The 26,984-nt window shown below is 40.3% G+C and overlaps 2 protein-coding genes across 4 annotated transcripts; one reads left to right on the plus strand and one right to left on the minus strand.

Annotated features, from left to right (window-relative positions):
• Positions 1-4,156: 4,156 nt before the first annotated feature.
• Positions 4,157-11,293, minus strand: LOC311047530 (uncharacterized protein). 2 transcript variants are annotated; one of them, XM_084060275.1, is made up of 3 exons: positions 11,247-11,293; positions 7,518-7,620; positions 4,157-6,649 (listed from the first exon to the last, which is right to left on the minus strand). In XM_084060275.1, exons 2-3 carry the CDS (start codon positions 7,585-7,587, stop codon positions 5,259-5,261), a joined length of 1,461 nt encoding a protein of 486 aa, XP_083916401.1. In that variant the 5' UTR covers positions 7,588-7,620; positions 11,247-11,293; the 3' UTR covers positions 4,157-5,258. The 2 variants fall into 2 exon arrangements, with proteins under 2 accessions (XP_083916401.1, XP_083916402.1); XM_084060276.1 differs by lacking the exon at positions 11,247-11,293 and having other exon boundaries at positions 7,518-7,653.
• A 4,000-nt stretch (positions 11,294-15,293) lies between these two features.
• On the plus strand, positions 15,294-24,209 carry LOC311047728 (mixed lineage kinase domain-like protein). 2 transcript variants are annotated; one of them, XM_084060552.1, is made up of 12 exons: positions 15,294-15,409; positions 15,520-15,576; positions 18,916-19,365; positions 19,688-19,792; positions 20,187-20,364; positions 20,840-20,940; positions 21,587-21,716; positions 21,922-22,006; positions 22,593-22,735; positions 22,911-22,960; positions 23,058-23,204; positions 23,940-24,209. In XM_084060552.1, the coding sequence occupies exons 3-12, from the start codon at positions 18,918-18,920 to the stop codon at positions 23,987-23,989; spliced, it is 1,437 nt and encodes a 478-aa protein (XP_083916678.1). In that variant the 5' UTR covers positions 15,294-15,409; positions 15,520-15,576; positions 18,916-18,917; the 3' UTR covers positions 23,990-24,209. The 2 variants fall into 2 exon arrangements, with proteins under 2 accessions (XP_083916678.1, XP_083916679.1); XM_084060553.1 differs by having other exon boundaries at positions 21,590-21,716.
• Positions 24,210-26,984: the final 2,775 nt, after the last annotated feature.

The following is a 26,984-nucleotide window of genomic DNA, read 5'->3' on the forward strand; positions in this document are numbered from 1 at the left end:
AGTCGGAGAAAAGGTCTGTCGGATTAACGCATGCCTCCCCCGTAGGGCAGGGGCCGTCAACGTTTTCAGGCCAAGGACCCCCTAGCTGAGAGAGAGATTAAGCAGGGACCCCCTCTTCTATATTGTATAAAATTGTGTTTCAGATTAACTTTTTTTTGTTCTCTTGGTCTGCTCTTTTTTCCCTCTACGCCTCTTTGCCAAAAATAGCAGATCTACAAGCTCACAACGCCTCGCGCTGCGAGACGTCAAGTTCTCCTCAGAAAAGGGATATTTAGCGGACCCCCTGTAGTAACTCTGAGGACCCCCTAGGGGTCCCGGACCCCCTGTTGAAGACCCCTGTTCATCCATTCATCCATTTGGTTCCTAACTGACCCCCTGGAACCCCCTTAAGGAAGGACTGGGAGAAACACTGCACTAGGTGAACATTCACCAAAAATAAAGTGATTAAGAAAGAATTTCATTGTCAGATTTTTCTCCTATTTTTTTAAATTGCTTAGATGATGTTCTGCAGAGTAGTGTATATCTATCTGTCTAAATTGTCTAATTGTGTTAATTTATGATATTCTGGCATGTTTAATTATCAATTTGCTGGGGAGCCCCTTAATGGCCCTTGTTGTTCCCCGGACCTCATGTTGAGAACCACTGACCTAGGCAACAACTGACATTGATATAATTAACCAACATGGCTCCAGTGTGATCTGGATATGGAGAGGACATGTGTAACCCTAAACAAAGGTGAGGATTGGACTAATTTCAGACAATGGCGACAATGTATTTGACAATCAGCGTGGTCATTTGCTTGTATAGGATTATACTGAAGCATCAATGAGCGTTCGATCTTGGGAACCCATAAAAAAATAGGAAAACAGCGCCCTCTGCAGGTGGAAGGAAAGCGATCATATTACAGTTATAGATATCTAAAACTGCATTATGGATAGGAAGAATTACAATTACGGATATCGATAATATAAATACAGATATATTGAACTGTATTGTTCCTAGCACAATTGCAGTTGTGGATATCCATAATTCGATTAGTACTAGTCATAATATGAATTGTGGTTATATTTAATTACATTTTGGATATACAAAATGTAATTATGGAGGTCTGGAACGATTTTTTTAATTTCGGATATCTAAAATGGTAGTTTGTCCTAGTAAAAACTGTGTTGTAGATATCTGAAAGAGTAGATCCTCCTAGTAAGAATTCAATTGTAGATATCCAGAATGTTGGTTTTAGATATCCAGAATGCAATTACGGATATCCGAAACTCAAAGCCCAATACACATGAATGGGAAAAGTGACGTCATTCCTCCTAGGAAGAATGACGTTTCGGATATCTCAAATGACAGTTCCTCCTAGGAGGAATTTCATTACGGATATCCGAAACGTTAGTTTTGACTAGGAAGAACTGAATTATAGATATCTATTATACATATTCAGTCTAGCTATTAAATGTTAAACCGGCTACTTATTTTTTTTTAAGGATTTCAAGATTAATTTTGACTAGGACAAATACAGCTTTAGATATCGTGAAATACAATTTCTACTAGTAAGAATGTATTTTGGATATATTTAATTACCATTATGACTAGTAAGAATACAGTTTTTACTAGGAGAAATGCTATTTGAGATATCTAAAATATAATTGTAGATAGTCAATCAACCCTTTTATGTTAAAATGGCGTCTTATCTACCTGTCACCAGATATCCATAACATATTTATGTATATCTGTAATTGTATTGTTCCTAGTCATAATACTAATTGCAGATATCTGAAATTACATTTTTACTAGTAATAATATGAATTGTGGATATCCATAATTCCATTTGTCCTAGTAACAATGAATTAATGGATATACTAAATGTAATTACGGAGGTCTGGAATGATTTTTTAATTTCGGATAGCTAAAATGGTAGTTTGTCCTAGTAAGAACTGCATTGTAGATATCTGAAAGAGTAGATCCTCCTAGTAAGAATTCTATTGCAGATATCCAGAATGTTGGTTTTAGATATCCAGAATGCAGTTACGGATATCCGAAACTCAAAGCCCAATACACATGAATGGGAAAAGTGACGTCATTCCTCCTAGGAAGAATGACGTTTCGGATATCTCAAATGACAGTTCCTCCTAGTTCCTCCAAAAAAAACGCAACCGGCAACTTCACAGAAGAATAAGCCCAAAGCCGCTTATAATAAGCGGACATGGCAACACTGACTGCTGCCCATTGTCTGGCCTAACACCCTGCAGGGGTTTCTAAACTTTTTCAGCTCGAGACCTAGACCCATTTAGAACCTCTCCCTCCGCTATGTAGCTCCGAGATGAGGTCCTACGTGGCCCGGTGCCGTTTGGGTGAAAAGTTTCCGCACTTTACATGTTTCTTACCCCTTTCTGCACATCGTATCCAAAAAGTAAAGGTTTTCTGAAATGCTCTCAGATGTTTGCAATTTTAACGTACCATAAAATCTATCCAACGAGTTGAAAAAAGCGTTTAATTCGCCTCTGTCCTCAGCCGGTTACATGTTTTTAAGACATTACGCAAGAGGTGCGCCCGTAGAGATAACATTACTGATTTGATTCCCCTACTGGTCAAATGTTGAATTGCATCTTATAATGCATAATATTATGGAACCTTGCAGTATTGATACTTTTACTTAAGTATAACATGTGAGTACTTCTTCCATCACTGCTATTATTGTACATGTTCATCATTTGTTGTTTTCGGGAAAGGGAAGGACAGAGTCGCCTTGATAAGAGTAAGCTGCGTTCACAACAAAAGAAACCGAACAATGAATCAGCTTATATTTTCAATGTTATCTCTATGCAAATCAGCTTCTTACATGTTTTGATGAGCTTTTAAAAGCTTAAATAGAAAAGTGTGCTTTTTGAGAAAGAACCCAGAGAACCCAGATCTCATCCTTGAAGCTGCTTTTTGTTTGTGTTCAGCTTCCTTTGGTGTGAACGCAGCATTAGACTGTCAACATATTATGACCAGTTTGAGGCTAGATAGAGAAGAGCAAGGAAACGACAGAAACAGGTAATCAAATGATAATAATCACAGATGGACATAACTACCACCCACACATCCTTGGTACAAATGTGTACATTTTAAGGTGATGTGTGAGAATGCAAGCCTGTCTGATATGTATTTGGCAATACAGAGAGCACAGAGCAGCAAAGAAGGCATTTATTGTCATAAACCAACGTTGTGTTGTTTCTATTTAACCACCAGGTGTCACCATCGCATTGAAGACCTAGCAAAATGTAGTTCCCTGGCTGTCCTTATAACACACATTACATTACAGTCATTTAGCAGAGCTTTTATCCAAAGCGACCTACAATAAGTGCATTCAACATAGGTAGGGAACGAAACAACTAATCACCAGAAGTCGTAAGTGCACACACACACTTTTAAACACACACACACACACACACACACACACACACACACACACACACACACACACACACACACAGTCATATTAATCCTTCAATTCCTATTATGTATACATGTGGAACGTTGTGAGCTTGTAGATCGGCTATTTGAACTATTTTAAAATGTTTTTTCAAAAGATATCGCCCTCAACCAGTGGCGCCGGCTTTAGTGTGACCATGGGGGCTGAACTTGACCTAGACCAGGGGAAGAGCGCCCTCTAGCGTAATATTAAAAAATAATGATTTAAATGACGTAGATCTGCATCAATGGCAGGGAATGTGTTGTTTGATTGATTGAATACTTTAAGTTTGCAGAAAAAAAGCACATGAAAGTATAGTTTAAATACAAGGTCAACTAAATAAGATTGAAAAACCCATGAAAGCCTAATGGCTTGTTTCAAATGGGGTCCTCATGTACTCATATAGTGTTAAATTACAGACAGATATACACATAGTAGTGTATATCTGTCTGTCATTTAGGGTGCGTTCGAAAATACAGCACTGAGCGCACTGGCCAATACAAACTAATAGGCAAGTGTGCTCCGGTGCGTAATTTCCGAACGCACCCTTAATGTCACAAAATGAAAAATAAGAAAAACGTAATAGTACAGTAAAAAGTTTGAGAAGAAAAAAGGGGGGGTTTAGGTTATGACTTTTACTTAGTTATGTAAAACTGGACAGAATAAACCATATATGATGTAAGTCTCCCTTTAAGGTGCTGTTAAACAAAAGGGTTTTGTTAAAGTTAAAGACCTAAAGTATATTCTTAAAGTATTCATTGCTATATTCAGTAACAGTGCTGTCCCTGTCTCTCCTTGCTCTTTAGCAAACAGAAAATACATTTTCAGGTGGGTTACAAATTTAATCCAATATTAAAGGAGAGAGAACACATTCATCTTCTACAATATTCACCATTTATTTGTTTACAAACAGGTTCGTATATTACATGTTATTGATTTCATTTAATTATCTTACAAGTTTCCTTTACTTGTTTAATTCATCCTGCATCATTTTTATTTGTTTTAATACATATACAAACAGAAATTAATAATACAAAAAAATAAAAAAGGGGGGGGGGGGTGGAATAAAGAAGGTAATATAAGAGAGAACAAATAAAACAAAAGAAAAGGGAGGGGGACAGGGATAGCTTTCCTGTAGTACTACTATGTATTTCTGAGTCACATTTACTCCAGTTTCTTTCAAATTCATCTTCATGGTTTCAAATTTTTTAAGTAATTATTTCCATCTCTTTAATCTCTTCGACTGTTATCTTCCAATTATTAATAGATGGTGGGTTTAAGGCAGCGATATGTAATATTGTATACAGATATTTATCCCTGTATATTTATGATGGAATAATACCTAATAAAATATTGATTGGGTGTATGGGTTTCCTTAAGGAAAATGTATTAGTTATATTTATTTTCATCTCCCAAAACCGAAAATGTGTGTATGATTGGCTTCCAGTTCTGCACATTTCCTCCAGCATTCAGCACTGCCTGCTGGTCGGTATTTTGATAACATTTTGGTTGTTACAGAAATCCCCATATTCATTTTCCAAGCAAAGTCTTTCCAATACTTGGATTGTGTTGTCTTAAAAAATCTTTTGCATTCTTCTTTCCAATAATCATCCAAAATTTACATTGGAAAGGTTTCTCTCCAGTGTGGACACGCTGGTGTCTGTCCAGGTCACCTGACCTACTGAAACTCCTATCACATTGTGTAGGATGGAAAGGTTTCTCTCCAGTGTGGATAAGCTGATGTTTTTTCAGGTCACCTGGGGTATTGAAAATGTTGTTACAATGTTTACAGTGGGAAGGTTTATTCTATAGTGTGGATACGCTGGTGTCTCTCGAGGGAACTTGACACTTTGAAACTCTTGTCACAATGTTTACATTGGAAAGGTTTTCTCCAGACATGGACACGCTGATGACTCTTCAGGGCACTTGAAAAACTGAAACATTTGTCACACCGATTACATTGAAAAGGTTTTTCTCCAGTGTGGATGCGCTGGTGCATCGTATAATATGAACGGCTGAAACTCTTGTTACAAATTTTACAGTGGAACGTTTTTTCTCCAGTGTGGACACCCCCACTTCTCTCCCCCCAAATATTATTGTTTTTAGCGACTGCAGTTTCAGATTCAAACTCAACTTCAGTATGGATGCGCTGGTGGTGTCTCTCGAGGGAACTTGACACATTGAAACTCTTGTCACAATGTTTACATTGGAAAGGTTTTCTCCAGACATGGACACGCTGATGACTCTTCAGACTACTTGACACACTGAAACATTTGTCACACCGATTACATTGAAAAGGTTTTTCTCCAGTGTGTACACGCTGATGAATCTTCAGGCTACTTGGCACACTGAAACATTTGTCACAATGTTTACAGTGGAAAGGCTGTCCTCCAGTGTGGATACGCTGGTGTATCGTGAGAGAACCAGAGTCAATGAAACTCTTGTCACAATGTTTACAGTGGAAAGGCTTTTCTCCAGTGTGGATACGCTGGTGTATCTTGAGGGAACCTGAGTCAATGAAACTCTTGTCACAATGTTTACAGTGGAAAGGTTTTTCTCCAGTGTGGATACGCTGGTGTATCTTATAATATGAACGGCAGAAACTCTTGTTACACATTTTACAGTGGAAAGGTTTTTTTTCTCCAGTGTGGACATACTGGTGTCTCTTCAAGTCATCTGACCGTGTGAAACCTTTGTCGCAATGTTCACAGGGGAAAGGTTTTTCTCCAGTGTGGACATACTGGTGTGTCTTGAGAAGACATGATAAGCTGAAACTCTTGTTACACAGCTCACACTGGAAAGGTTTTTCTCCAGCATGGACACGCTGGTGTATGTTGAGACGATGTAAACCTCTGAAAATCTTGTTACAGTTACGCAGTTTACACTGGAACGTTTTTTCTCCAGTGTGGACACCCCCACTTGTCTCCCCCCAATCATCACTGTCTTCAGTGACTTCAGTGTCAGATTCAAGCTCAACTTCAACTTCAGAGCAGTGTGAAGTGATGTCTTCATCAACTTCAGCTTTCACTGCTAGTAATGTCAACATTGACCCAACAGGGTCCTCTGGTCTTTGAAGTAGCTCTTCCTGTTCCTCTTTAATCTTTGGAGGCTCTGGTTCCTCCTGGAGCAGACTGGGGCTCCTCTCCTGTTTAGGAGAAACCTCCTCTTTACACACAACCATGTGCAGGATGGCTAGGAGCAGAAAAATAACATGATAGTCAACACTGGATTCTTAAAATGTAAATCTATTTTTCTATCTTCCATGTTCCATGTACAAAGCTATTATCTACTAAGACTGACCAAACAGTTACTAAATAAGAATCCGTCTGTGTCTGGGGCTAATTTAACAAACCACTGTACCGACCAGCGCCAAATTTATTTTGTATGCTGCCAGTAGGCCAAGAACATCTAATAATCTGTAAGAGACTGAAACATGACCATGACTTGCAGCACAATGTACTAAAGTGCAGCCTGTAAGCTTTCTAGTGAAGTGCCATAGACTGAAATATGGAAATACTTGAAGAAGAATAGTAGTATGTATGTAATAATAGTTGAATGTTGTTAGCCACTTAAAGACCAGCTGAAATGGCCTTTTGCAACCATATTTTAACCTAATTTCCAGTGAAACAGGCTGGGTGGCTCTGAGGCAATCACAACTGAGTTTTCCAGCTCAATGTTTACAACAGTCACACAGCGTACATAATGTGATTTAAAGTATGTGATCTAAACGTTACGTTGTACACTGTCACTGCAACAAGGCAGTGCCGAATCAAGTGTATGTTACTGCACTATTTCTCACCTCAAATGTTTTTGGAAACCAAAAATGTACAATGTGGTGCAGTTTTTCTTTTGTATTGCATATGTAATGATGCCTATGCATATTGATTGAGTCATTGATTGATTGAATACTTTATTAGTCTAAAAATAATAATAGCACAGAGGTACAGTAAAACATTTAGGCCAAAAGGATGATGACACAAAAAGTCCTGGGACTTATAATATCCGGATATTATAATTGTCATATTTTTTGCCAAGATTATCGTGTAGTTAAAATACGTACTGAGGTGTGGGTGGTCTTCAGGTTCCTCCTGTTTAATAGAAATGTCCCTGGCTGAGTCTGGAGAGTTCATCTTCACCTGCAGTCTGGACTCCACACACTGGGTCTGAAATGAACAAATTGAATAATGACTTAAATTACTGGAGACCCAGCAGTGGTGTAAAAAATAACCATTTGAAGTCAACTTTCCAAAATATGAATCTTGGGTTCAAAGATCGTGGGATTTATATATTAGGGAAGCAATCACACTTCATTTAAGATTAAAAAAGGAAATAAAAGTATCAAAAGATGGACTCCTACAATGCAAACAATGGTCTTAAGTAAATAAGGTGAAAGTAGCCCATCTGTTCTTGATGTTTCTGCTGCTATGCATCCCATCTTGCTACAATAATTGAAGCCCGGCAGCCTGTATTTCTGCTTACGGACTACTAGATCAGAGCCAAGCAGTTGTCCAATTCTCTCCCAACTTGCTACAAGAATTGCTCATGGCTCTGGCTTGGCAGCCATCTTCTTTTCCACCTTTGCGTACATTGCACAACGTACAGTTTATATGAAACGCCATTATTATGCAATAATATTCCAGAAGCACCGGAAGTGGTCTGACGTCACTTACGTCACAAATTTGGAGAACAGATCTACAAGCTAACAACGCGTCGCGCCTCGACGCATTGTTGCCTTGAAGATCTCACCTCTTGAAAGCAAGGCCAAATAAGCAACTACACTTCCGTAACAAGCCCAAACACAACCAAACCGCAACTATGAATATTTACAAGCGACGTTACAGGAAAATAAGGTCTGCTTATAATAAGCAGACCTGGGAACACTGATTGTACAGCTTTAGGCTTCTACTGCACACATGCCTGAGTCGCACAAAAAAAAAGACCAAAAAAAAGGCTTAAAAACATCACTGGACTTTGGCATAAGCGACGCCACGCGAAAACGCCTGCCTCGAGCAACAGCTGACTATTTAATGGCGTTGCCTTATTTCCTTTACTTGCTAAGAAATTGCGCTCCTTACCTTGCTTATTCAGTGTGTATGTGTGTGTGTGGCACACACTCGCATCTCTCTCTTTAGTTACTCCGCTGTGCCCACTACAGATCCGGTCAATAGAAAAATTCCATTGATGGCGCATTAGAGTAACTAAATAATGTTCTCTTTACAGTTAAATATATTACAATTTGGCCAAAAAGTGTATTTTAAACTTGAGTTGAGGGCATCAGAGTGTTCCCACTTGGTAGAGTTGGCTTTCAACTCCATAAAACCGTCTTTGTTTCGGTGAGTAGCGAAAGTGTATTTTTAAAGGCTCGAAAGTCCCATAGCCTTAAGGAGAACTCCTTCTAATCTAGGGTTTTCGGGTCTATGATCCGGTCGCGGGCGGAAGTAACCCTACGTCACCAGGTGCATCATCCGCGGCATCAGGCGGCCGGATGGGCAGATCCGGAAAGACTTCACCCCAAAATAAGTCTGTCCTAATAAAATCCTTGATGCGGCGTAGTTTTGCTTTTTATTTTAAAATATAAATGTGAGTGTACTTCCGGAGACTATTCATAGCGTCTGTATTATCCCACTGGGAAATTCGAATACCAGTCATTTCGCCCATTCCGCAGTTCGCCCAAAAAGTCGGACATTTCGCCCAGACATTTCGCCCAAAAATTCGGACATTTCAGCCATACATATTGCCCATTTTCGCGGACATTTCGCCCAGACATTTCGCCCATAGATAGTGAAGCTAGCTGGCCGTTTGTGTGCGAGAATGAGAGAGGGTTAGGGTTAGATAAAAGCTCTCTCTCTCTCTGTGTGTGTGTGTGTGTGTGTGTGTGTGTGTGTGTGTGTGTGTGTGTGTGTGTGTGTGTGTGTGTGTGTGAGAGACGCAGTCAGTGGGGCAAACGCAGTCCCCACGAAAAATATTTACGATTCTGTCCCTATCGGTACATAACTCGGACGGCGCGTAGTCGACTAGCAGGACCATCGGGTGGTCGTTGCGGGCACTCGCGCCTGGAGGCGCTTGGGCGCAACTCCTCAGCCTCAAGGTCTGCTGAGTCGGCGCGCCTCCGTTATGGTCCAAAACTATACTTTATCGGCGAAAAAAACTAGTCCGCGGATGACTGGAAATTCCCCTCTTAAATAAGGCCATTTCTAATGAATCTCGCACAACTGATTGATTATGCAAGGGATAATGCATGGGGAGGTAGTCATTATTGAAATGTAAAGCCCGACAGGGCGATTAACCACAGAGGCGAAGCCGAGGTGGTTAATCGCCCTGAAGGGCTTTAAATTTCAATAATGACTACCTCCCCATGCATTATCCCGCTTATTACACGGCTACTTAATAAATACATAAATACATTTACCCAAAAGTAACAACAAAACGAAGTATTTCCTTGCTTACGGCAATGAAAGTATTCCATAAGTATTGGGCTGGGCGGACAAGTTCGCCTCGCAAAAACAAATGACGAAATGGAAAAAAACTCGCCCTAAAACACACTCGCCCCCCATTCTATTTACTGCCAATTTGCCTGTAATACCGCCGGATTTGCCCCGGGGCGACTATGTTTTGGGGCGAGTGTTTTGGTATTCCCCCGTTGTTGTGCCACGATAAACAAGGAAGTGTAGTGGATCAAATAGAATCACTTATGATTCATTGCATCGTCTATTTCTCACTTCAAATGTTTTCAAAAACATTGTTGAGAGCAACGTTTAGTTGTAAAGGACATTGTTTGTTTGTTTACATGGCTGTCATGTTGGATAAAGCATAAAACCAAGCAGCGCAGGTTGATATGAGCAGGTGTTCTGAGTCTCTGATTACACAGTTTCCCCGTCGGTCTCACCGGTCATTATCATCGGTCATTATCCAGAAATAATGACCGATGACTGACCAATCAGAATCGAGCATTCAACCAAGCCGTGTAATAAATATTTATAATGAATGTCGGGCGAAATGTCTGGGCGAAACGTCAGGGGTGGGCGAAATGTCTGGGAAAACCGTCTGGGGGTGGGCGAAATATATGGGCGAAATGTCTGGGGGTGGGCGAAATGTCCGCTCAAAACACGGGCGAAATGGATTTAGGGCGAAATGTCTGTTTACCGGAAATTCTATTCCATTTAAATAGGGATTGGGGAACCAAAACAAAGCGGCTCCGCAAAACCGGATGGGCAAAATCCGGAAAGATAATTAGTATTATTTATTTATTTCAGTAGGCGTGGCCTAGACCGGATCACACGGATCTTTAATAACGCATACCAGGCTTTCCTCCGACGTGGAAAGACTGGTGACGCGACGTTACTATGGGCTAGAGGTTAACCTCCTCTACTTTTAGCATTTAGCTCCCCTTCTGTAAGTATTGCATATGTTAAATGTAGTTCTAATGAGTTATCGGTTAACAACATGGTGTAAAATGATCATGAGGTTCCACAACACATTCCAACAACAACAACAACAACAACAACAACAACAACAACAACAACAACACATCTGCTCTTGCAAAGCCTTGGATGAAGACGGTCATATATATAGCTCTTGACTTGCTTGCTAACACTAGCGTTAGCAGCTATGCTAACACTAGCGTTAGCAGCTATGCTAACACTAGCCCATAAACATGACTGTCAGCTTAACGAGCGTCATGTGAACCATGGCTATGCTAACACACTCTCCTAAGACCTATTGTTATCTTATCTTATTGTGTGAGCTACAATATAAACGTTGTTATTAAGTGACACAAAAGGAATCTGACCTGAAATAAGGAGAACGTTCAACTATGAACGCAGCTGCTGCCGTGGGAGACTGCCAGTGTTGCCATGACTTGTCAGGTTTTGTGAGAGAAATAAGCAACCAGGTCTGGGGAAAACAAGCCCAAAAGAAGTGACTACATGAGTACTTTAAACATAGCTATACGTAGCTTGAAAATAGCCGGTCTACAAGCTCACAAGGCATTGCGATGAGTTGTAAGCTTGTAGATCTGCTATTTTCAAAACATCTTGAAATAATAGTTTTTTTATTTTTTATTCTAACAACACAAATCACGGGCACAAAACAGATGGGGGTTAGGGACAAATACATATTCATTTGGGGGTATTTGACATGAAAATATTTGAGAACTACTTATATAAAATACATATTAAAAAAATTGTGAAACAAGCCCAAATAAGCAACTACACTTTAGAACATAGAAACATGCCCAAAAAAACGCAACCCGTAACTTCACAGAAGAATAAGCCCAAAGTCGCTTATAATAAAGGGACATGGCAACACTGACTGCTGCCCATTGTCTGGCCTAACACCCTGCAGAGGTTTCTAAACTTTTTCAGCTCGAGACCTGGAAGAGAAATTACATTTAGTGTCTCCCCACTGGGGCCACAAACAACAATACACAAGAACAAAGCTCTATTTGCTATATTAAGTACAATTTTGAGGTATTCTTTTACTTTACTGGAGTATTTCCAGTTTTCAGTAGCTTTACTTCTACTCCACTACATCTCAGAGGCAAATATAATGTACTTTTACTCCACTACAATTATTTTAAAATGTTAGTTACCAGTTACTTTCTTTGTAGATTTTGATTACTATAAAAAAACATAGGCTACCTGTACCTACATTAACCACTTCAACTCTATATACAGAGCTTGTAGATTTCCAAAAGACTTTTATACAATTTATACATTTCAAAACTTGTGAAATGGGACATTCTGCATAATGAGTAAGCTACTTCCTACTTTTGGTACTTTAAGTACCATTTTAATACCAATAGCCTACTTTTGTACGACTCAAGTACATTTTGAATTCCAGACTTTTACTTGTAACAGAGTATTTCTACCTTGCAGTATTGATACTTTTTCTTAAGTAAAACGTGAGTAGCCTACTTCTTCCATCACTGCTACTATTGTACGAGTTCGTCATTTAGTTTTCGGGAATGGGAAGGATAGAGAATAGCCTTGATAAGACTGTCATAATATTATGACCGTCTTGATCCAAGGCTAGATAGAGAAGAGCTAGCCCTAGAATGTCTGTGATCTTATTTCATGTATTCCAAACACAGACATAGATCGGTCCCATCCGGGCACTGCATGTGCAGTGGCGTACACAGACATTTTGAGGGGCAGGTGCTCAAGTAAATTATACTTTTTTTTTTTTTACTTGGTCTGCTCTTTTTTCCCTCTACACACCTATACCTCTTTGCCAAAAATAGCCGATCTACAAGCCCACAACGCCTCGCAGCGCGAGGCGTTGTGAGCTTGTAGATCTGCTATTTTTGGCTAAAGTTCTCCTCAGAAAAGGGATGCTAGGTTTCGAGTGGTTATGGTAAAAAAATAAATCATATCACATAAAGATTTGGCGGACCCCCTGTAGTAACTCTGAGGACCCCCTAGGGGTCCCGGACCCCCTGTTGAAGACCCCTGCTGTAAACTGAAAAAGGGCACTGTGCGTGTGTACCTTTTTTTTTAAATAGTTGATCTGCAAGCTCACAACGCAATGTGTTGTGCGCCACCAGGAGGAAGCAGCCAGGTGTGCCAAGCCCAGCAAGGCCGCTGGATGAAGTGGGAGGGCGTGGAGAGGAGGAAAATTCCATGGAAGGAACTGTGGAGCATGGAGTCTAATAGGCTAAGTTTGCCCACGCCAACCATCTCTGGTATGGAGAGGACCCAGCCTGTCTCCAGTGTGCAGCCCCAGCAACCCATTTATGGCCAGGTGTATCTTCCTAACTCAAGGAAGATACACCTGGCGCCATAACCAGGTACTGAAGTCAAGTGCTGTGGCTGCCGAACTTGAGAACAAGAGAGTAACCACCAACGCCGTGCCTCTAAATGCCTAGACAACCTTACCACGGAAAACAACCTTCATCCGGGAAGGGGAGACACGGCGGACCAAGCCATCGCCTCAGACTCAGGCCCACTGAATGCAGCCCGGGCAACATGCGGGTAGACCTCAGCCAGAGGCTTACTTTCCCACCCGAATTTGCAGCGACCAACCTGCACCCAGATCCTGGTCCTCTGCATGGTCCAAATCCTGCCGGCGTGTCTTCATCGTTGAGCTGACGGTCCCATGGGAGGACGCCATCGATGAGGCATTAGAACGGAAGAGGCTGCGATATGCCAACTTAGCAGCTGAAGCAGAGGGGCGGGGCTGAATCCAGTACTTTTACTTTCAGTACTTGAGTATATTTTAATGCAAATACTTTTGTAAGTAATCTTTTCTATATCGGACTTTTGTATGTCTACGTTGTGGTATTGGTACTTTTACTTAAGTACAAAATGTGAGTACTTCTTCCACCACTGGTGGTTTGTCATTTGTAACATGCGTTCGTTCACCGTACCAACCTCTGGCTCGTCATTAGCTCCCTCTGTGTCCTCCCCCTTCACTGTAGCTCTACCCACGGAGACAAACATCTATATTCAGGATATGAGGTTTGTAGGCTGACATTTCAGAGAATTGAGGTGTTGTGTAGCCTTATCGCCCAATATGACAGTTATGAACACAGAAAGATGCATTACAATGTCTTCTGTTAGACTGTTCTTATAACCCCCTTAAGGACACACTTCATGGAGTGCCCTGAGTCCATCGATGGTGAAAGGTCCTTCCCCCCCACTGACATACACACGAGATAAGATGACTTCACAGTGTCAACCACCAACTGACTCTAGGATTTGGGAGAAGAACAATGGCATGTGAATAAAACTGGTAATATGTGATTATGCCCATGATTTATTTTTGTATTTCTTTCCTCATAAAATTATGAATAATTGTTTCCCATGATAAATAGCAGTTATTTCGACAGTTGAATGCCTTGAAAAGTTGAGTGGACAGAGACCGCTTACAGAGAGAAGTATTCTCTCTTCTCTTTTGATTGTGGATGTTTCTTTTTTTGATTGTTTGGGTTAGGTTCTGCGTCAAGTGGGGCGAGTGGTCCCCCGCTGGGGGGCGAACATTCCACGTCAAACGGGGCGATTGTTGCGTCACTAGGGGGCGAGCGTTCCGCAAAATATATCGAGCCGAGTGTGTTTTGGGGTGAGCGTTCCGGTTACCCATTAACCGATTAACCACATGAACCCCATAGTGTCCCTATTACATTCAGCGAACATAGCAGATCTACAAGCTCATAACGTGTTATGGGCTATAGGATTTTGCTTTGTATAAGTGTCAGTTCCCTTCGTGTACAAGCTCATAACGTGTTATGGGCTTGTACATCAGGTAATTACGCCGAAGAGATTTGGCGTGGATGGGGTAAAAAGGAGTGGACCAAGTACAGAGCCCTGGGGAACCCCTGTCAATGTGTGTGACGTCACTTGTTCATCCCCTGGTTCGTAAAGTAATTTCTCTATGGAGAATAACATTGGGTCATCTTAGAATCGTCTCAGAATTGTGGTCCAAAAATAAACAAACTGTCTCAGCGATACTATCAGGGAGGAGGTTCTGTATCGTTTATCATAGTCAGTCACTCATATTTGATACAGTCTGTTTCTGGCGGAAATGTAACTAATTCGGCGGAAGTAACATTATCGTTTTCTCACCGTCAGTTGATGCTTCATATCCATAAGAGTCAAACCGCCGGGATCATTTGTTTATTTTTGGAACACAGTTCTTATTTGACGCGATATTAAACACGTCTATGGGGATTCAGAGCGGGGCTGGAAAACCACGAACCAGGTAGGATGTGTAAATTACAGACTTCGGTGCTCTATTGATCAAATCATATAGTAAGTCAGCAATCTGTGCTTGGGTGTGTCAGACATGGAGCCATTGGCTCACTCTGAGTTCCAACAACAAAGGTATGTCAGACTGTCAGGCAGAGAGGAAGTTGAGAAAATAGGAGGAGCAGAGTCTTGTAAAAACAAGCTGTAGTCGAGTTTCAGTTCAGTGTCCTCGGTGTGAACAGGCGTCCTGCATCGACACTCACTACAGGTAAATGAGCTCCTTAAGTTCTTTAATGTGTTTTATTGAAATCAGTTTGTTGCTAAGTTTACGTGTAATGGTAATTTCCTTTTCCTGCTTCCTGTTTATTCTGTCCACAGTTCTCTCTACAGTACAGAGCAGACTGTAGGCCTGCTACAGCACTGAGTCTGACTGCAGTAAGTATGATATGTGCACTGTGTCTGTATCAATATAAATGAACTCAGATCAATCCTCACGCTCACTGTTCATTTAACAGTGAGAGTGTAGAGGATTTTGCTTTGTATAAGTGTCAGTTCCCTTTTACACTCTCTGAGTTACATTAACAGTATTTTTCAGTCAGGGCCATCTGTGGCATTTAACAATACAAGATACCCAGAGGTATTACTGCTGTAGCATATTCATAAAGATGAAAAGTGTAGTAATGTATTAAGTCTTTTCAAATGAACTGCTTTACTAGAGACATAGAATCATGATCCAGTTTATTAAGAAGTGATTTTTGAAATAGTTTGACAGCAGGGAGACAACAGGACCAGTTTGTCTTGTCTAGATTTCAGAGATTCAGAGGTTGGGTATTTGTAGGGCCAGTTATTACACTATAGCCCGAGGGGGCAGTCCGAAGAAATACAAAAGAAAGAGAAAAAACAACATAGACTTGTTGTGCTACTGGTATTATGACCTGAAGAAACCTATAACCCTTAAAAGAAACTTGCTCACAGCTTGTCGTCACTGGTGCACAAGCACTAAGTACAAACCAGCCTTCGGTGCTTGAATGTGAATGTCTAAAGTACTGCACAGCAGAGTCCTTTGAAAGCACATTCGCCAAAGCTGACCCGTATTAGGAGCTGCCGCTCTAAACCAAAAGTTTCACCATTTCATTGTTCTTTACACTAGAAAAAAGCACCCTTCAGGAGCGTGCATGTAGCAATGACAAATGTGTATACATGCAGAAGTGTAGGTGACAATGGACACGAGGTAGCATTTGGTGTTAGAGTAGACGCTTTGTTGTCATGTTGCAGAGGGAGTTATGTGGTACATCTGTCCTCATCTTTGGTCCTTGTTTGAACTCCATTACCAGTGACATTCTTGGAATTGCATGGATTTGTTAGAGTTCCTGTTAAACAGAGATTTTAGTTTAGGAAGGGCTGTGATGAATGAATGGCTGGAGTTGGATCCTTCCATAATGGCAACAGGCACGGAAGCACTTGTTAGTTGTTACCAACAGAACCTTTTGATGTTTCCCAAGGGAACATGACAGCATTGCATGAAATGCAGACGCTATCCGTACTCTGTGTGTGAAAAACGTATTTCCGAGAGTTGTAGTGGAGGTGTCCAGGCTTTTCTGAAGTGTGTGTCCTTTTTTGAGGTCCTTTTACAATGCGTATTGATGGACCTCATAGAGTGGTTCTGCAAAGATGGATAGGACACCATGGATGACTTATCAATACAGTTATGATGGAAGTTGCCAAATGTGTGCATAATATAGATTAGAAATCATCATTTATTTTCTGCATGTAGTAGGCCTAAACTATGTAGAAAAATATTACAACTGATGGTATATACAGCACGTCATATACTGTAAATGACAATGTTTGTGACAATTATGATGTTGTGTATACATGTTGAATGACAATATGTAAGTGTAGTGGCTACAAGGCATAACAGGGTTATGGGATTAAAATGAGTGACCTGTGGGCCTCGGCTGTTTCCAATGATTGGTTCACTTCTGACTGGCTCATCCTCTGTCTATTGTCCTCTCTGCGCTCAGCTGAGAAGTGAAGGTCGTTGTTATTGTAAATAGGTTGTTTATTAGAATGAGTTCCATACACATCCAACAACGTGCTTTTGATAATGATATTGTTGTATTCATGCAGTAAATTAAAGTCTGGCAGTGTAGTGGATACAATGCATTGCATGAGAAAACACAAGTAGTTATACCTGTGGCCTCCAGTGAGTGACCGCCTCTTCCTCTGTTGACTGTCCTCACCGCAGTATTAGCTGAGATTGAGAAGTGCAGATAGTTGTAATGTATGCTTTATATTTGTAAGTACAACACATAATGGAATCTGCACAATACAGTTATGTGTGACAATGGTGTCTTTGTATTTGATGCATTAAATTAAAGTATGTGTCTATTAAAAAATGGTATGGCTATTATAAAAAAAGAAGATTTTTTTTTAAACATCTTGAAAGCACTACTGGTTTAGAAGGCATTTGTAGAATGCAGGTCTTAATGGGTTAATAGGATAACATAGTATAGCTGTGGCCTGAGGCTCCTTGGACCTGCTGTGCCTCCAATTCTGTGGCAATCTTTGTCACCGCTGAGTTAGACGAGTTAGACAGCATGTGTATCCTTATTAGTGTATAACTATGACATCATACATACCCGAAGAACATGTTTAAAAGGATCCCTGGCTAATAAGAAGGGAAAACACACATTAAAGGGAATACCGCTCATTTTCAACATTGAACTATGTCTTTAATACACCTTAGAGCCGTTGTGTGGATATAAGAAAAAAGTCCCCCCCCCCCCCCCCCTCTATGTTGCCTAGAACTGGAGAATTGATTGAGGTCATGTGATCAGTGACATACGCACGGTTTACTTTTGGCTCCGCCCTCTATGCTGCTGCATTCATAGGAATGGGGAATCTGACTTCCAGCTGAAACAGTGTGTCTTGACTATAAAGTTAAGACTTATTAGAGCATTTTCAGCCAATTGATATCTATCTACAAGTACTATGTCTTGCTAAATGTGATATGTAACCATAATACCATTATAAACTACTACATACGCACTGAATCAGCTGGAAGTGAGATTCCCCATTCTAATGAATGCTATGAAAAGTACACCGTGCGTATGTCACTGATCACATGACCTCAATCATGACTTTTTTCTTATTTCCACACAACAGCTCTAAGGTGTATTAAAGACATAGTTCAATGTTCAAAATGAATGGTATTCCCCTTTAAGGGATAGTTCACCCAAAAGATGACTTTCTTTTTATCGATTAGTCACCCCATGGAGACTTGAATTTGTGGATATTTTTTTGTTTTGATCGCATTCCTAAGCCAATCATTTTATGACTAGCAGACCGGTAGGCGGTTCCGGTAGGAGACACAAAGGAGACTCTTTGTGTCTCTTACCGGAACCGCTGCCGGTCATCAAATTATTGGCTTAGGAACGCGACAAAAACTAAAAAATATCCATGAATTCCAGTCTCCATGGGTTGACTAATCGATCGAGTCATTTTGGGGGTGAACTATCCCTTAGTTTAAATATTGTATTTATTTTAGAAACAGTTCATCTTTCACTCAATATGGGCAATGCCCGTCGCAAGTTGATGATGTCATTTGCCCAAGTGTGGGCTAGCCCTATGGAATTTATGGAATGCATGTAAGGCATGTTTAACTTATTAGCCAGGGATCCCTTTAAACATGGTGAAAATGTTGTTTGTGCGTGTAACATTTTGATTCAGTCTATTGCAGTTCAACCTATCTGTCCCCGTTTCTCCCTTCAGTCATGGATTTCATAGACCCCATCTTCGGCATAGCGACTACACTCTACACTCTCTGCGAGGAGGTCAAGGCCAACAAGAAACGATGCACGCGTCTGAAAGACCGTGTGAAAGGGCTGGATCCAGTGCTGAGGGCCATCCAGGGAAAAAGGGCCCAGATCTCTCCCGACTCCAAGGTGTACACGGCCCTCAAGGAGCTCAAGCTCACGCTGGAGTCTGCTAGGGTTGTCGTCAAAAAATACAACGCTGATAAGAAAACTCTCTTCAAGCGAATCATGAACACCTACAACCACGGGGACGAGTTTGAGAGCCTGAACGACCGTCTCAACGACGCGTTCCAGGTGCTGTGCCTGAATCTGCAGGTGCAGATGGATCATAAGCTGTTTGATGCAGATTCTCAACGGAAAGAGTATGAAGCAGACAGGAAGAAGGATTGTGTAGAGATCCGGAAAAGTGAGAGGAGGGGGGTCTTGTCTTCTTTTGTATAAAATACATTTGTGCAAGAAGTCTATCATTGTTCTTTGAGCCAGATGTGTACAGCCTTTCTTTTTTTGCGTTGTATGGGAGCTGAAAACTGAATTTCAATTTGGAATAGGTCTAATGATTATTATTATTTTTATTATTATTAGTCTACCAGTGTTGACTGTATAATAGTGTAGACACTGGTTCTACAGAACCCGTGTCTAATGTCTAAAATGTAAGCTGTACGTAGGTACGCCTTTATGAAGTTAATGTTGATTGTGTGATTGGCTTTAATATCGGATGTATTTCACAGTTCTACAACATGTGGTGGACCAAAAGGATACTGTGGAGGGGAAGCTGGATGCTATGTCATTGAAACCGGATGCTAAGGCAGACGCGAAACAAATGATTGAAATGCGTAAGTAAACAACTTGAAGGTCAGTTGCCACATATCATTCAATATAGTGCATGGTTTGTGAACTATTCAACTTTGTATTTCACCCATAATACATCTGGATGATTTCCATCCCAGACTTCAGAGGAAGGGTTATTTATTTGTTAGACATTTCACATTATGCTTTGTATATAGACTTTTTCAATTTGAATAAAACAATTAAGGAAAAACTAATCCCCAGTCACTGTGGTAAAATAAGGATAGTTTTGTCACATGTCATATGTTCACAGCAGTATCCCTCAGTGATTTAGACTGTGCTATCAATGTTTTTATTCCAGAAAGGGATTTAGTTTCACTGACAGCTGTCTGATGTTTTCGTTTTCTTCTTTAATCTCATTGGTGGTTTTGCCATAATCAGTTCAGAAGTCTGAGATCATTCCTGAAGGCATCCGAAAGATCATCCCTGAAGACCTGACCTTTGATCATCCCAAAACGCCCATCATGAAAACTGACATCTGTGAAGTCTACAAGGGAGAATACAGGAAATATCCTGTGGCCATCAAAAGATACCTCTGTCCACAGACCACTATACCAAGGTTTGCGGCACACGTTTTGAATTGAACAAATTGTTATACTATAATAATACAATATATGATTCTGTGAAGAAGGAAGAAAATGAATATTTAATTACTCATTTAAATACCCTTTATTCTTCACAGAATTAAATGTTTTATGGTCATTATTCACCAGGAGCCTGAATGGCTTGATTCTAGGCTTAAAATAGATGATGATAAATAATTTTGGAAATATAAATATGGAGATGTTTGGAAAAGTTTGAATAATGTTTTTTACACACTTCTTCTCTTCTTGGGGTCCCTGGCACAAAATATTTTCAAAAGGGGGTCCGTGGCCAAATACATATCAATTTGGGGGTCCTTGGCATGAAAAAGTTTGAGAACCACTGCTGTAAATGAGCAAAATAGATTAACATTACTGTCAATCAGGTACAGTGTGGGGAGAGAGCGGGCCTGGCTGGGTGTTAATCTATGTATTGTATTATTTCCCTAAAAGCGAGGTGATAAAGATATTCGAGAAGGAGATCGCAACCATGATGTGCTATGAATCACCACACATACTGCGGCTGTTTGGAGTCTGTTTCGAGGGTACCAATGGTGAGTCATTTTTATAATTGTGCTTTACTTGTTGAGAAGCATTATTGAAACCACGTCATCATCTGCTTTCATTTTTCTACTTAATGCCTGTCTCCTATATCAGTGGTTCTCAACCTGTGGGTTGGGACCCCCAGGGTCATGATTTTGAGGGGATCCCCAGATCACAGTAAAGTGACAATTTAAGGATTTTAAGACCTTTTTAATAAAAATTAAAAAAAGAAATTAAACAAACCATCAATGCATCAACAAACTATAAAAAATTGGTCAAACATTGGCCAAATTGTCAAATAATATAAGAGGCAAATATTGTGAAAATAGCCGATCTACAAGCTCACAACGCCTCACTTTGCGAGGCATTGTGAGATTGTAGATCTGCTATTTTCACAATACGATCTACAAGCTCACAACGCCTCGCAAACGTCTCGCTTTGCGAGGTATTGTGAGCTTGTTGATCTGCTATTTTCACAAAATGTATCTGTGGGAAACGAGTCAAACTAAATGTAATGCCTCAACTCCTACAATTCCAAGTGCTTATCAGGGGGGGGTGGGGGTCCCCAGTTCAAATGTGATTATTTTTGGGGGTCGCAGCCTAAAAAGGTTTAGAACCACTGTCCTATAACATATGATATATCCTTTTCCCTGCCAGCAGGACAGATAGTGATGGAGTACTGTGCCAAGGGAAGTCTGAGAGAGGTTTTGGACAACAACTCGAAGTTCAAACTAACTTGGGACAAGAAGGCTCGCATGTGTCTGGATGCTGCCCAAGGCATCTACAGGTGAGTTCTCAGTGGAAAGTCTTTGGTAGAACAAAACAAACCAATTAGATTCAGAATGAGTTCAATAAGTAAGAATATGACTTGACGTTTTGTACATGAGCCACCCGACAGAGATTAAATGTCATTCTAATAAAGCTTTTGACTTCTGATGAATCTCTTGTTGATTCTGATTAATGACACACTGACTACTATTGTTTCCTCTCAGATTACATCAGTCAGAACAAAAATCCAAAGTCCATGGGAGCATCACCAGCGACAAGTTCATGGTAGCTGAAGGCTACAGAGTTAAGGTATGACAAAGTTAAATATAAAGCATATATTTTATATTAAGTTGGTATGAAATTACTAAAAATTATACATTTTGCCTTGATTGATTTTGTTCACAGCTCACTGCATGTATATAATCTTTCAAATGTAACAATTTTAATCTTATTCTTTCGGCTAATTGACCCTTTGTCAAGTCTCTTCACGCCCATTGGTTGCTGTTGTGCTTGGCTGGACAAATATCCTCTCTCTCTATCCACTACCATTAAAAAAACATTTTGCTAACTCAACATAAACAACCAGAAGGAGGCTAAAAATGCAACAAATGCAACACTTCCAAACACATTTTTCAAACATAGCAGATGTACAAGTGAGCTTGTATGTCTGCTATTTTTCTGGAAATAAATCTGTTGCTATATAGCTAAAATCTACACAGATGCTTTCCCGGTCTTAATGGTTTAAAGTAAACTATTTTAATATAGCTAGTAAATATTCCTTAGTGACTTTTGTTTTATGGACAACAGACTAATACCAACACCTTTTTCTGTATTTCCTATGGTAATTATTATATTGTATTGTCATTCATTGGTTGGCTGTCTGTTTTGTCACTAGCTGGGTGGTTTGGAGCTGGCACAAACAGAGACGTCCTTGAGAAGGAGCCCTAAGGGCCCAAAGAAGTGCGGCCTGCGCTACCGATCACCTGAAGAGCTGGACAGTGTCAACCATCCATACTGCAAGATATGTGAGATTTACAGGTCAGTCCTCGACAGTAATAAGAATAATAACATAGTATAAAACATACAAACAAATAAAATGCATGAATACAATAAAGTTCAGAGGATGACCAGTTAATTCTAATTGGACCTAGAGCCAATAACTGAAATGAATTAATGAACCAAACCACACTGAATTTCTCTTTTCTTTTCCCAGTCTTGGAATGGTCCTGTGGGAAATCGCAACGCGCAAGAAACCCTTTGACGGTATGTGTCCTGAAAAAAGTGGTTAACGCAGACTGCACTTTCCTTGCACACTTTCTTTACATTTAGTGTGTATTATAACACATGTCTCTCATAACAGATTGTACCACAGATCTCCACATCTTTAAGAGAGTGTGTGCGGAGAAGCGAGTGCTAGAACCACTTCCTGAGGACTGTCCTAGAAAGCTGAGAGAACTGATCGATGCCTGTCGTGGGTATGATCCTTTCCAAAGGCCAACAGCTGGAGGTAATTCTGTTCAGCTTCTTTAAACCCAGGTTCAGTGTTATCCCAGGGAAGACAGAGTAGAGTAGTGGGGCGGCAGTGGCTCTGGAGGTAGAGCGGGCGTCTTGGAATCCGAAGGTTCCAGGTTCAACCCCTGGCTCCTCCTGGCTACGTGTTGAGCAAGACACTGAACCCCTAACTGCTCCCAATGAGCAGGTTGGTGTCTTGCGTGGTTTCCTCTGCTATCAATGTGTGAATGGGTGAATGTGAAATACATTGTAAAGCGCTATATAAATTCTGTCCATTTACCATTTAGAGTAGACTGGGCAAACTATTCCAATGGGGTGAAGAGTCTCATCCCGGTTTGTCTACTCACGCCAGACCGGAAATGCAAACTGTGTCAAAATGCATTAAATTACAGTTTATTTTATTGTTTCACATCAATAACACCGGTTTTATCTCTCTAACTGGTAACCGGAACACTCGCCCCAAAACACTCTCCCCCATTTTTTCCACGGACCGATCGTCCTCAGCGGTTCTTGTATTCTTGTATTTGTTTTACTGAGGTTACGTTTAGGAATACCTGATGGTGACTGTTACGAGGTCGCCGGATTTGACCCGGGGCGAGCGTGCTTGTGTTCCTCTAACCCTAACCTCATTGGTCACTGTTGTTGTACCCCTTTGGTCATTTCAACTCATGCCTTTTGGTGTAGTCGTAAACATCCCACAAAATAAATTATATTTATCTCTATTCTACAGTGCTGGTGGACAAGCTGCGCCAGGTGGTGGAGCAGTTTGAGGAGGAGTAAGCCAGCAGGTGTTCTCAGAAGAAGGAACAGCATGGTGTTTATGCATGGGTGTATATTGTACCATGTGTTACAGTACAGGACCTAAAAGTCATCAACCTCCAAAAATATTAAGTCTTAATTTTAGTGTAAGTTTACAATTCCTGCCTTTTTGTACACGTGGGTGATTTTTCTAACATTACCACGTGTTTCATAAAGCCTTTTCTCTCCATGGACACGGCCCATCAAATTAGATGTTTAGATGTGGCTGACCATCAATTTAATAATATGATTTTTATGGAGAACAATGAGCAGGGGTTGATTATGTTCAGGACATGATTATTGATTGATTGATTGAATACTTTATTAGTCAGAAATGTAAGAATTTTCAGGCCAGTTTTGAAAGAAACCAGTGTTTCCCATCCTTTATTGGATGGTGTCAGGGCATTCCACATTGTAACTTTGTGTGGTACCAGATCATATCATGGTCGCTCCCTCTAGTGTTGTGGCTGTGGGTGTGTCACTCACTTTGGAGAAGTAGTTAGACAGGTATGAGGGTATTGAGTTTGACTGTCTTAAATAGCAATCCCAGTGATATTTAGGTTTGGACTTTTACAGGGGCCAGTTTAGAATTGCAGCCACCTGTAGGTACTCTTTTAGGGCATTTTTGAAGGAGAGTAGGGTTTTACACTCCTTCACCACTTTTGGTAGGGCATTCCACATTTTGGTGGCATAGCACGAATTCAAACCCTTGTTAGAGCCAAATCTGGGTTGGACGTGATCAGTGGAGCTGCCTCTGTTCTGCCTCCCAAACTAGCAAAGTGTGTTGGAATGATGTGGGTCATGGGCTTAAGGATGAGAAGTAGTCGTATCAGTGTGTTTAGGAGGTACTGTATAACATGACTCTTCGCTGTATATCTGTTGTTGATATCATTATGTAATTTAACCTGGTTATTAAACAATGGTGCAATATGACCACATGAGTTGTGAGTGCTCTCTGACAGCTTTACCATTATAAACAAGGATCAATAGAGTTTGTCATCCAGGGTCCTATATGCTTTGACAGGCAATTATGATGAAAACTTTAAGAAAACTAACTGCAGGTTGTGAGGGGTCCATCTCCACATACAGTAAGCCTGATAGTGTGTTGCATCTTTGTAGATCAAAGCAGATGCAGCTGAATGGCTTCAGTTCTGAACACAAAGACGCACACGCACGCACACATGCACGCACCTCAACAAAAGTAGTACAAAGAGTAAAAGTGATACACATTTTATTACATTGGAAGAGGGATACTGAAATTTGCTTTAAATCTCAACTGTGGCCTAAGCAGTTCAAGCGGTTCAAGAATTATTATTATTAGTATGTGGGTACAGTACAGTAAGTACATGTGACACATTGAACCACTGTGTACATCAAAGCAGGTTCAGCTATAATTGCTACAAATATGCTACACAGCAATTCTTAGTGCAAATGCTGATCCAAACTCCCCATTCTATTAACACTACATTACTATTAAGATGGCAATTTAGAACCACTAGAGGGCGGGGTGAACACACAGCAGGGTAGAAGATGATGAGATTGAGAACATGATGGTGATTGAAATTCTTTATTACTAATAATAACACCTTGAGGTGTAGCCAGGGTTTCTAGGGTTTTCCACAATTCAGAGTATTAACCTCCAGGTAGGCATAAGCATAAAAGAATGGATCCTTAATGAATTCATAATGAGAAACAACAACAGATTATTATGGCCAACATACTCCAGCATAAGGGGCAGCTATGGATACACGACTGTCTGTCACGACCGTCATGAATGAACTTCAACCTGATTTTGCACTTTCTTCCATTTTGGCCCGTACATCTACTTAAACTTTCAGATTTCAAATATAAACCCTTACACTATGGTTACGGATGTTAAAATTATGTACGGGTCCTCAGAAGTACCCGTATCGTCCATCGTTCAATAAAAAAAAGTATTTTAATCCATTTCGCCATTTTCTTTGTATTTTCGTATATGCTTTCAATACTTGACCCTATCGGTTGGGAGGTGTATTGCACTCAGATACATTATAACTCTATGAGAAAATGACCACCAATCGAATAAAAATGCTTTTTATTGAACAATACGGAAGATACGGGTACTTTTGAGGGCCCCTACATAATTGTAACATCCGTGTCCATGAGGTAAGCACTTTGTTTATGTAGATGCACGGACCAAAAACTGAGAAAGTGCAAACACTATTTTGAAGATCATCCAAGATCATAGTTACTATAATAACTTAGTAGATTTGGATTATTATTACAAACCCACTTCAATGCAGGCATTGTGAGCTTGTAGATCTGCTATTTTCAAATTATTTTTAAACATTTTATAACATTTGAAAAATTATGAAATGGCCAAATGGGACATTCTGTACAATGAGTATTTTCTACTTTTGGTACTTTAAGTACATTTTGATATCAATACTTTTGTAGGCTACTGTAAATTGTGAATTCCGGACTTTTACTTGTAACAGAGCATTTCTACATTGCAGATACTTTCACTTAAGTACAAAATGTGAGTACTTTTTTCCACCACTGGTTGGCTGCCACAAATGGAACAGATCAACAAAAGTTACTAGCATTTCAAGCTTGCAGATCTGCTATTTTTGATACTTTTGTGTGACGCTGTAGTATGATCAAGTAGGGCGTTAATTTACTAAAGAAACATAAAATATGGATATAAGAGGTTTATGCCCGACAGCTACGAAATGCATGATAGCCTATTTGTTTCATGTCATTTGATTGATTATCTGCCGAAAGGTCAATTAATGAAAAACAACTTCATATGGTGCCAGAGAATGCAGCACCTCACCACGTTACCTTTTCTACTATACTAAGAAGAATTACCTTGGTGTTTATGTATGGGTGTATTTTGTACCATGTATTATGGTTCAGGATGCAAAATACTTCAACAACTGGCCTGTATACTATTTGATATTGTATGCATAAGGGATAATGTTGGTGTCAATTTGAA

Source organism: Gymnoscopelus microlampas (genome assembly GCF_963454915.1).
Source record: "Gymnoscopelus microlampas genome assembly, chromosome: 6".
NCBI classification, from domain to species: domain Eukaryota; kingdom Metazoa; phylum Chordata; class Actinopteri; order Myctophiformes; family Myctophidae; genus Gymnoscopelus; species Gymnoscopelus microlampas.

What these genes read in the sequence shown, in the direction of transcription:
- LOC311047530 (XM_084060275.1), bottom strand. Translation starts at nt 7,587, where the DNA reads ATGAACTCTCCAGACTCAGCCAGGGACATTTCTATTAAACAGGAGGAA. An exon ending in TGAAGACCACCCACACCTCA is followed by an intron (nt 6,650 to 7,517) that starts GTACGTATTTTA and finishes TTCTGCTCCTAG; the next exon opens with CCATCCTGCACATGGTTGTG.
- LOC311047728 (XM_084060552.1), top strand. Translation starts at nt 18,918, where the DNA reads ATGGATTTCATAGACCCCATCTTCGGCATAGCGACTACACTCTACACT. An exon ending in TTGTGTAGAGATCCGGAAAA is followed by an intron (nt 19,366 to 19,687) that starts GTGAGAGGAGGG and finishes TGTATTTCACAG; the next exon opens with TTCTACAACATGTGGTGGAC. An exon ending in GCGCAAGAAACCCTTTGACG is followed by an intron (nt 22,961 to 23,057) that starts GTATGTGTCCTG and finishes CTCTCATAACAG; the next exon opens with ATTGTACCACAGATCTCCAC.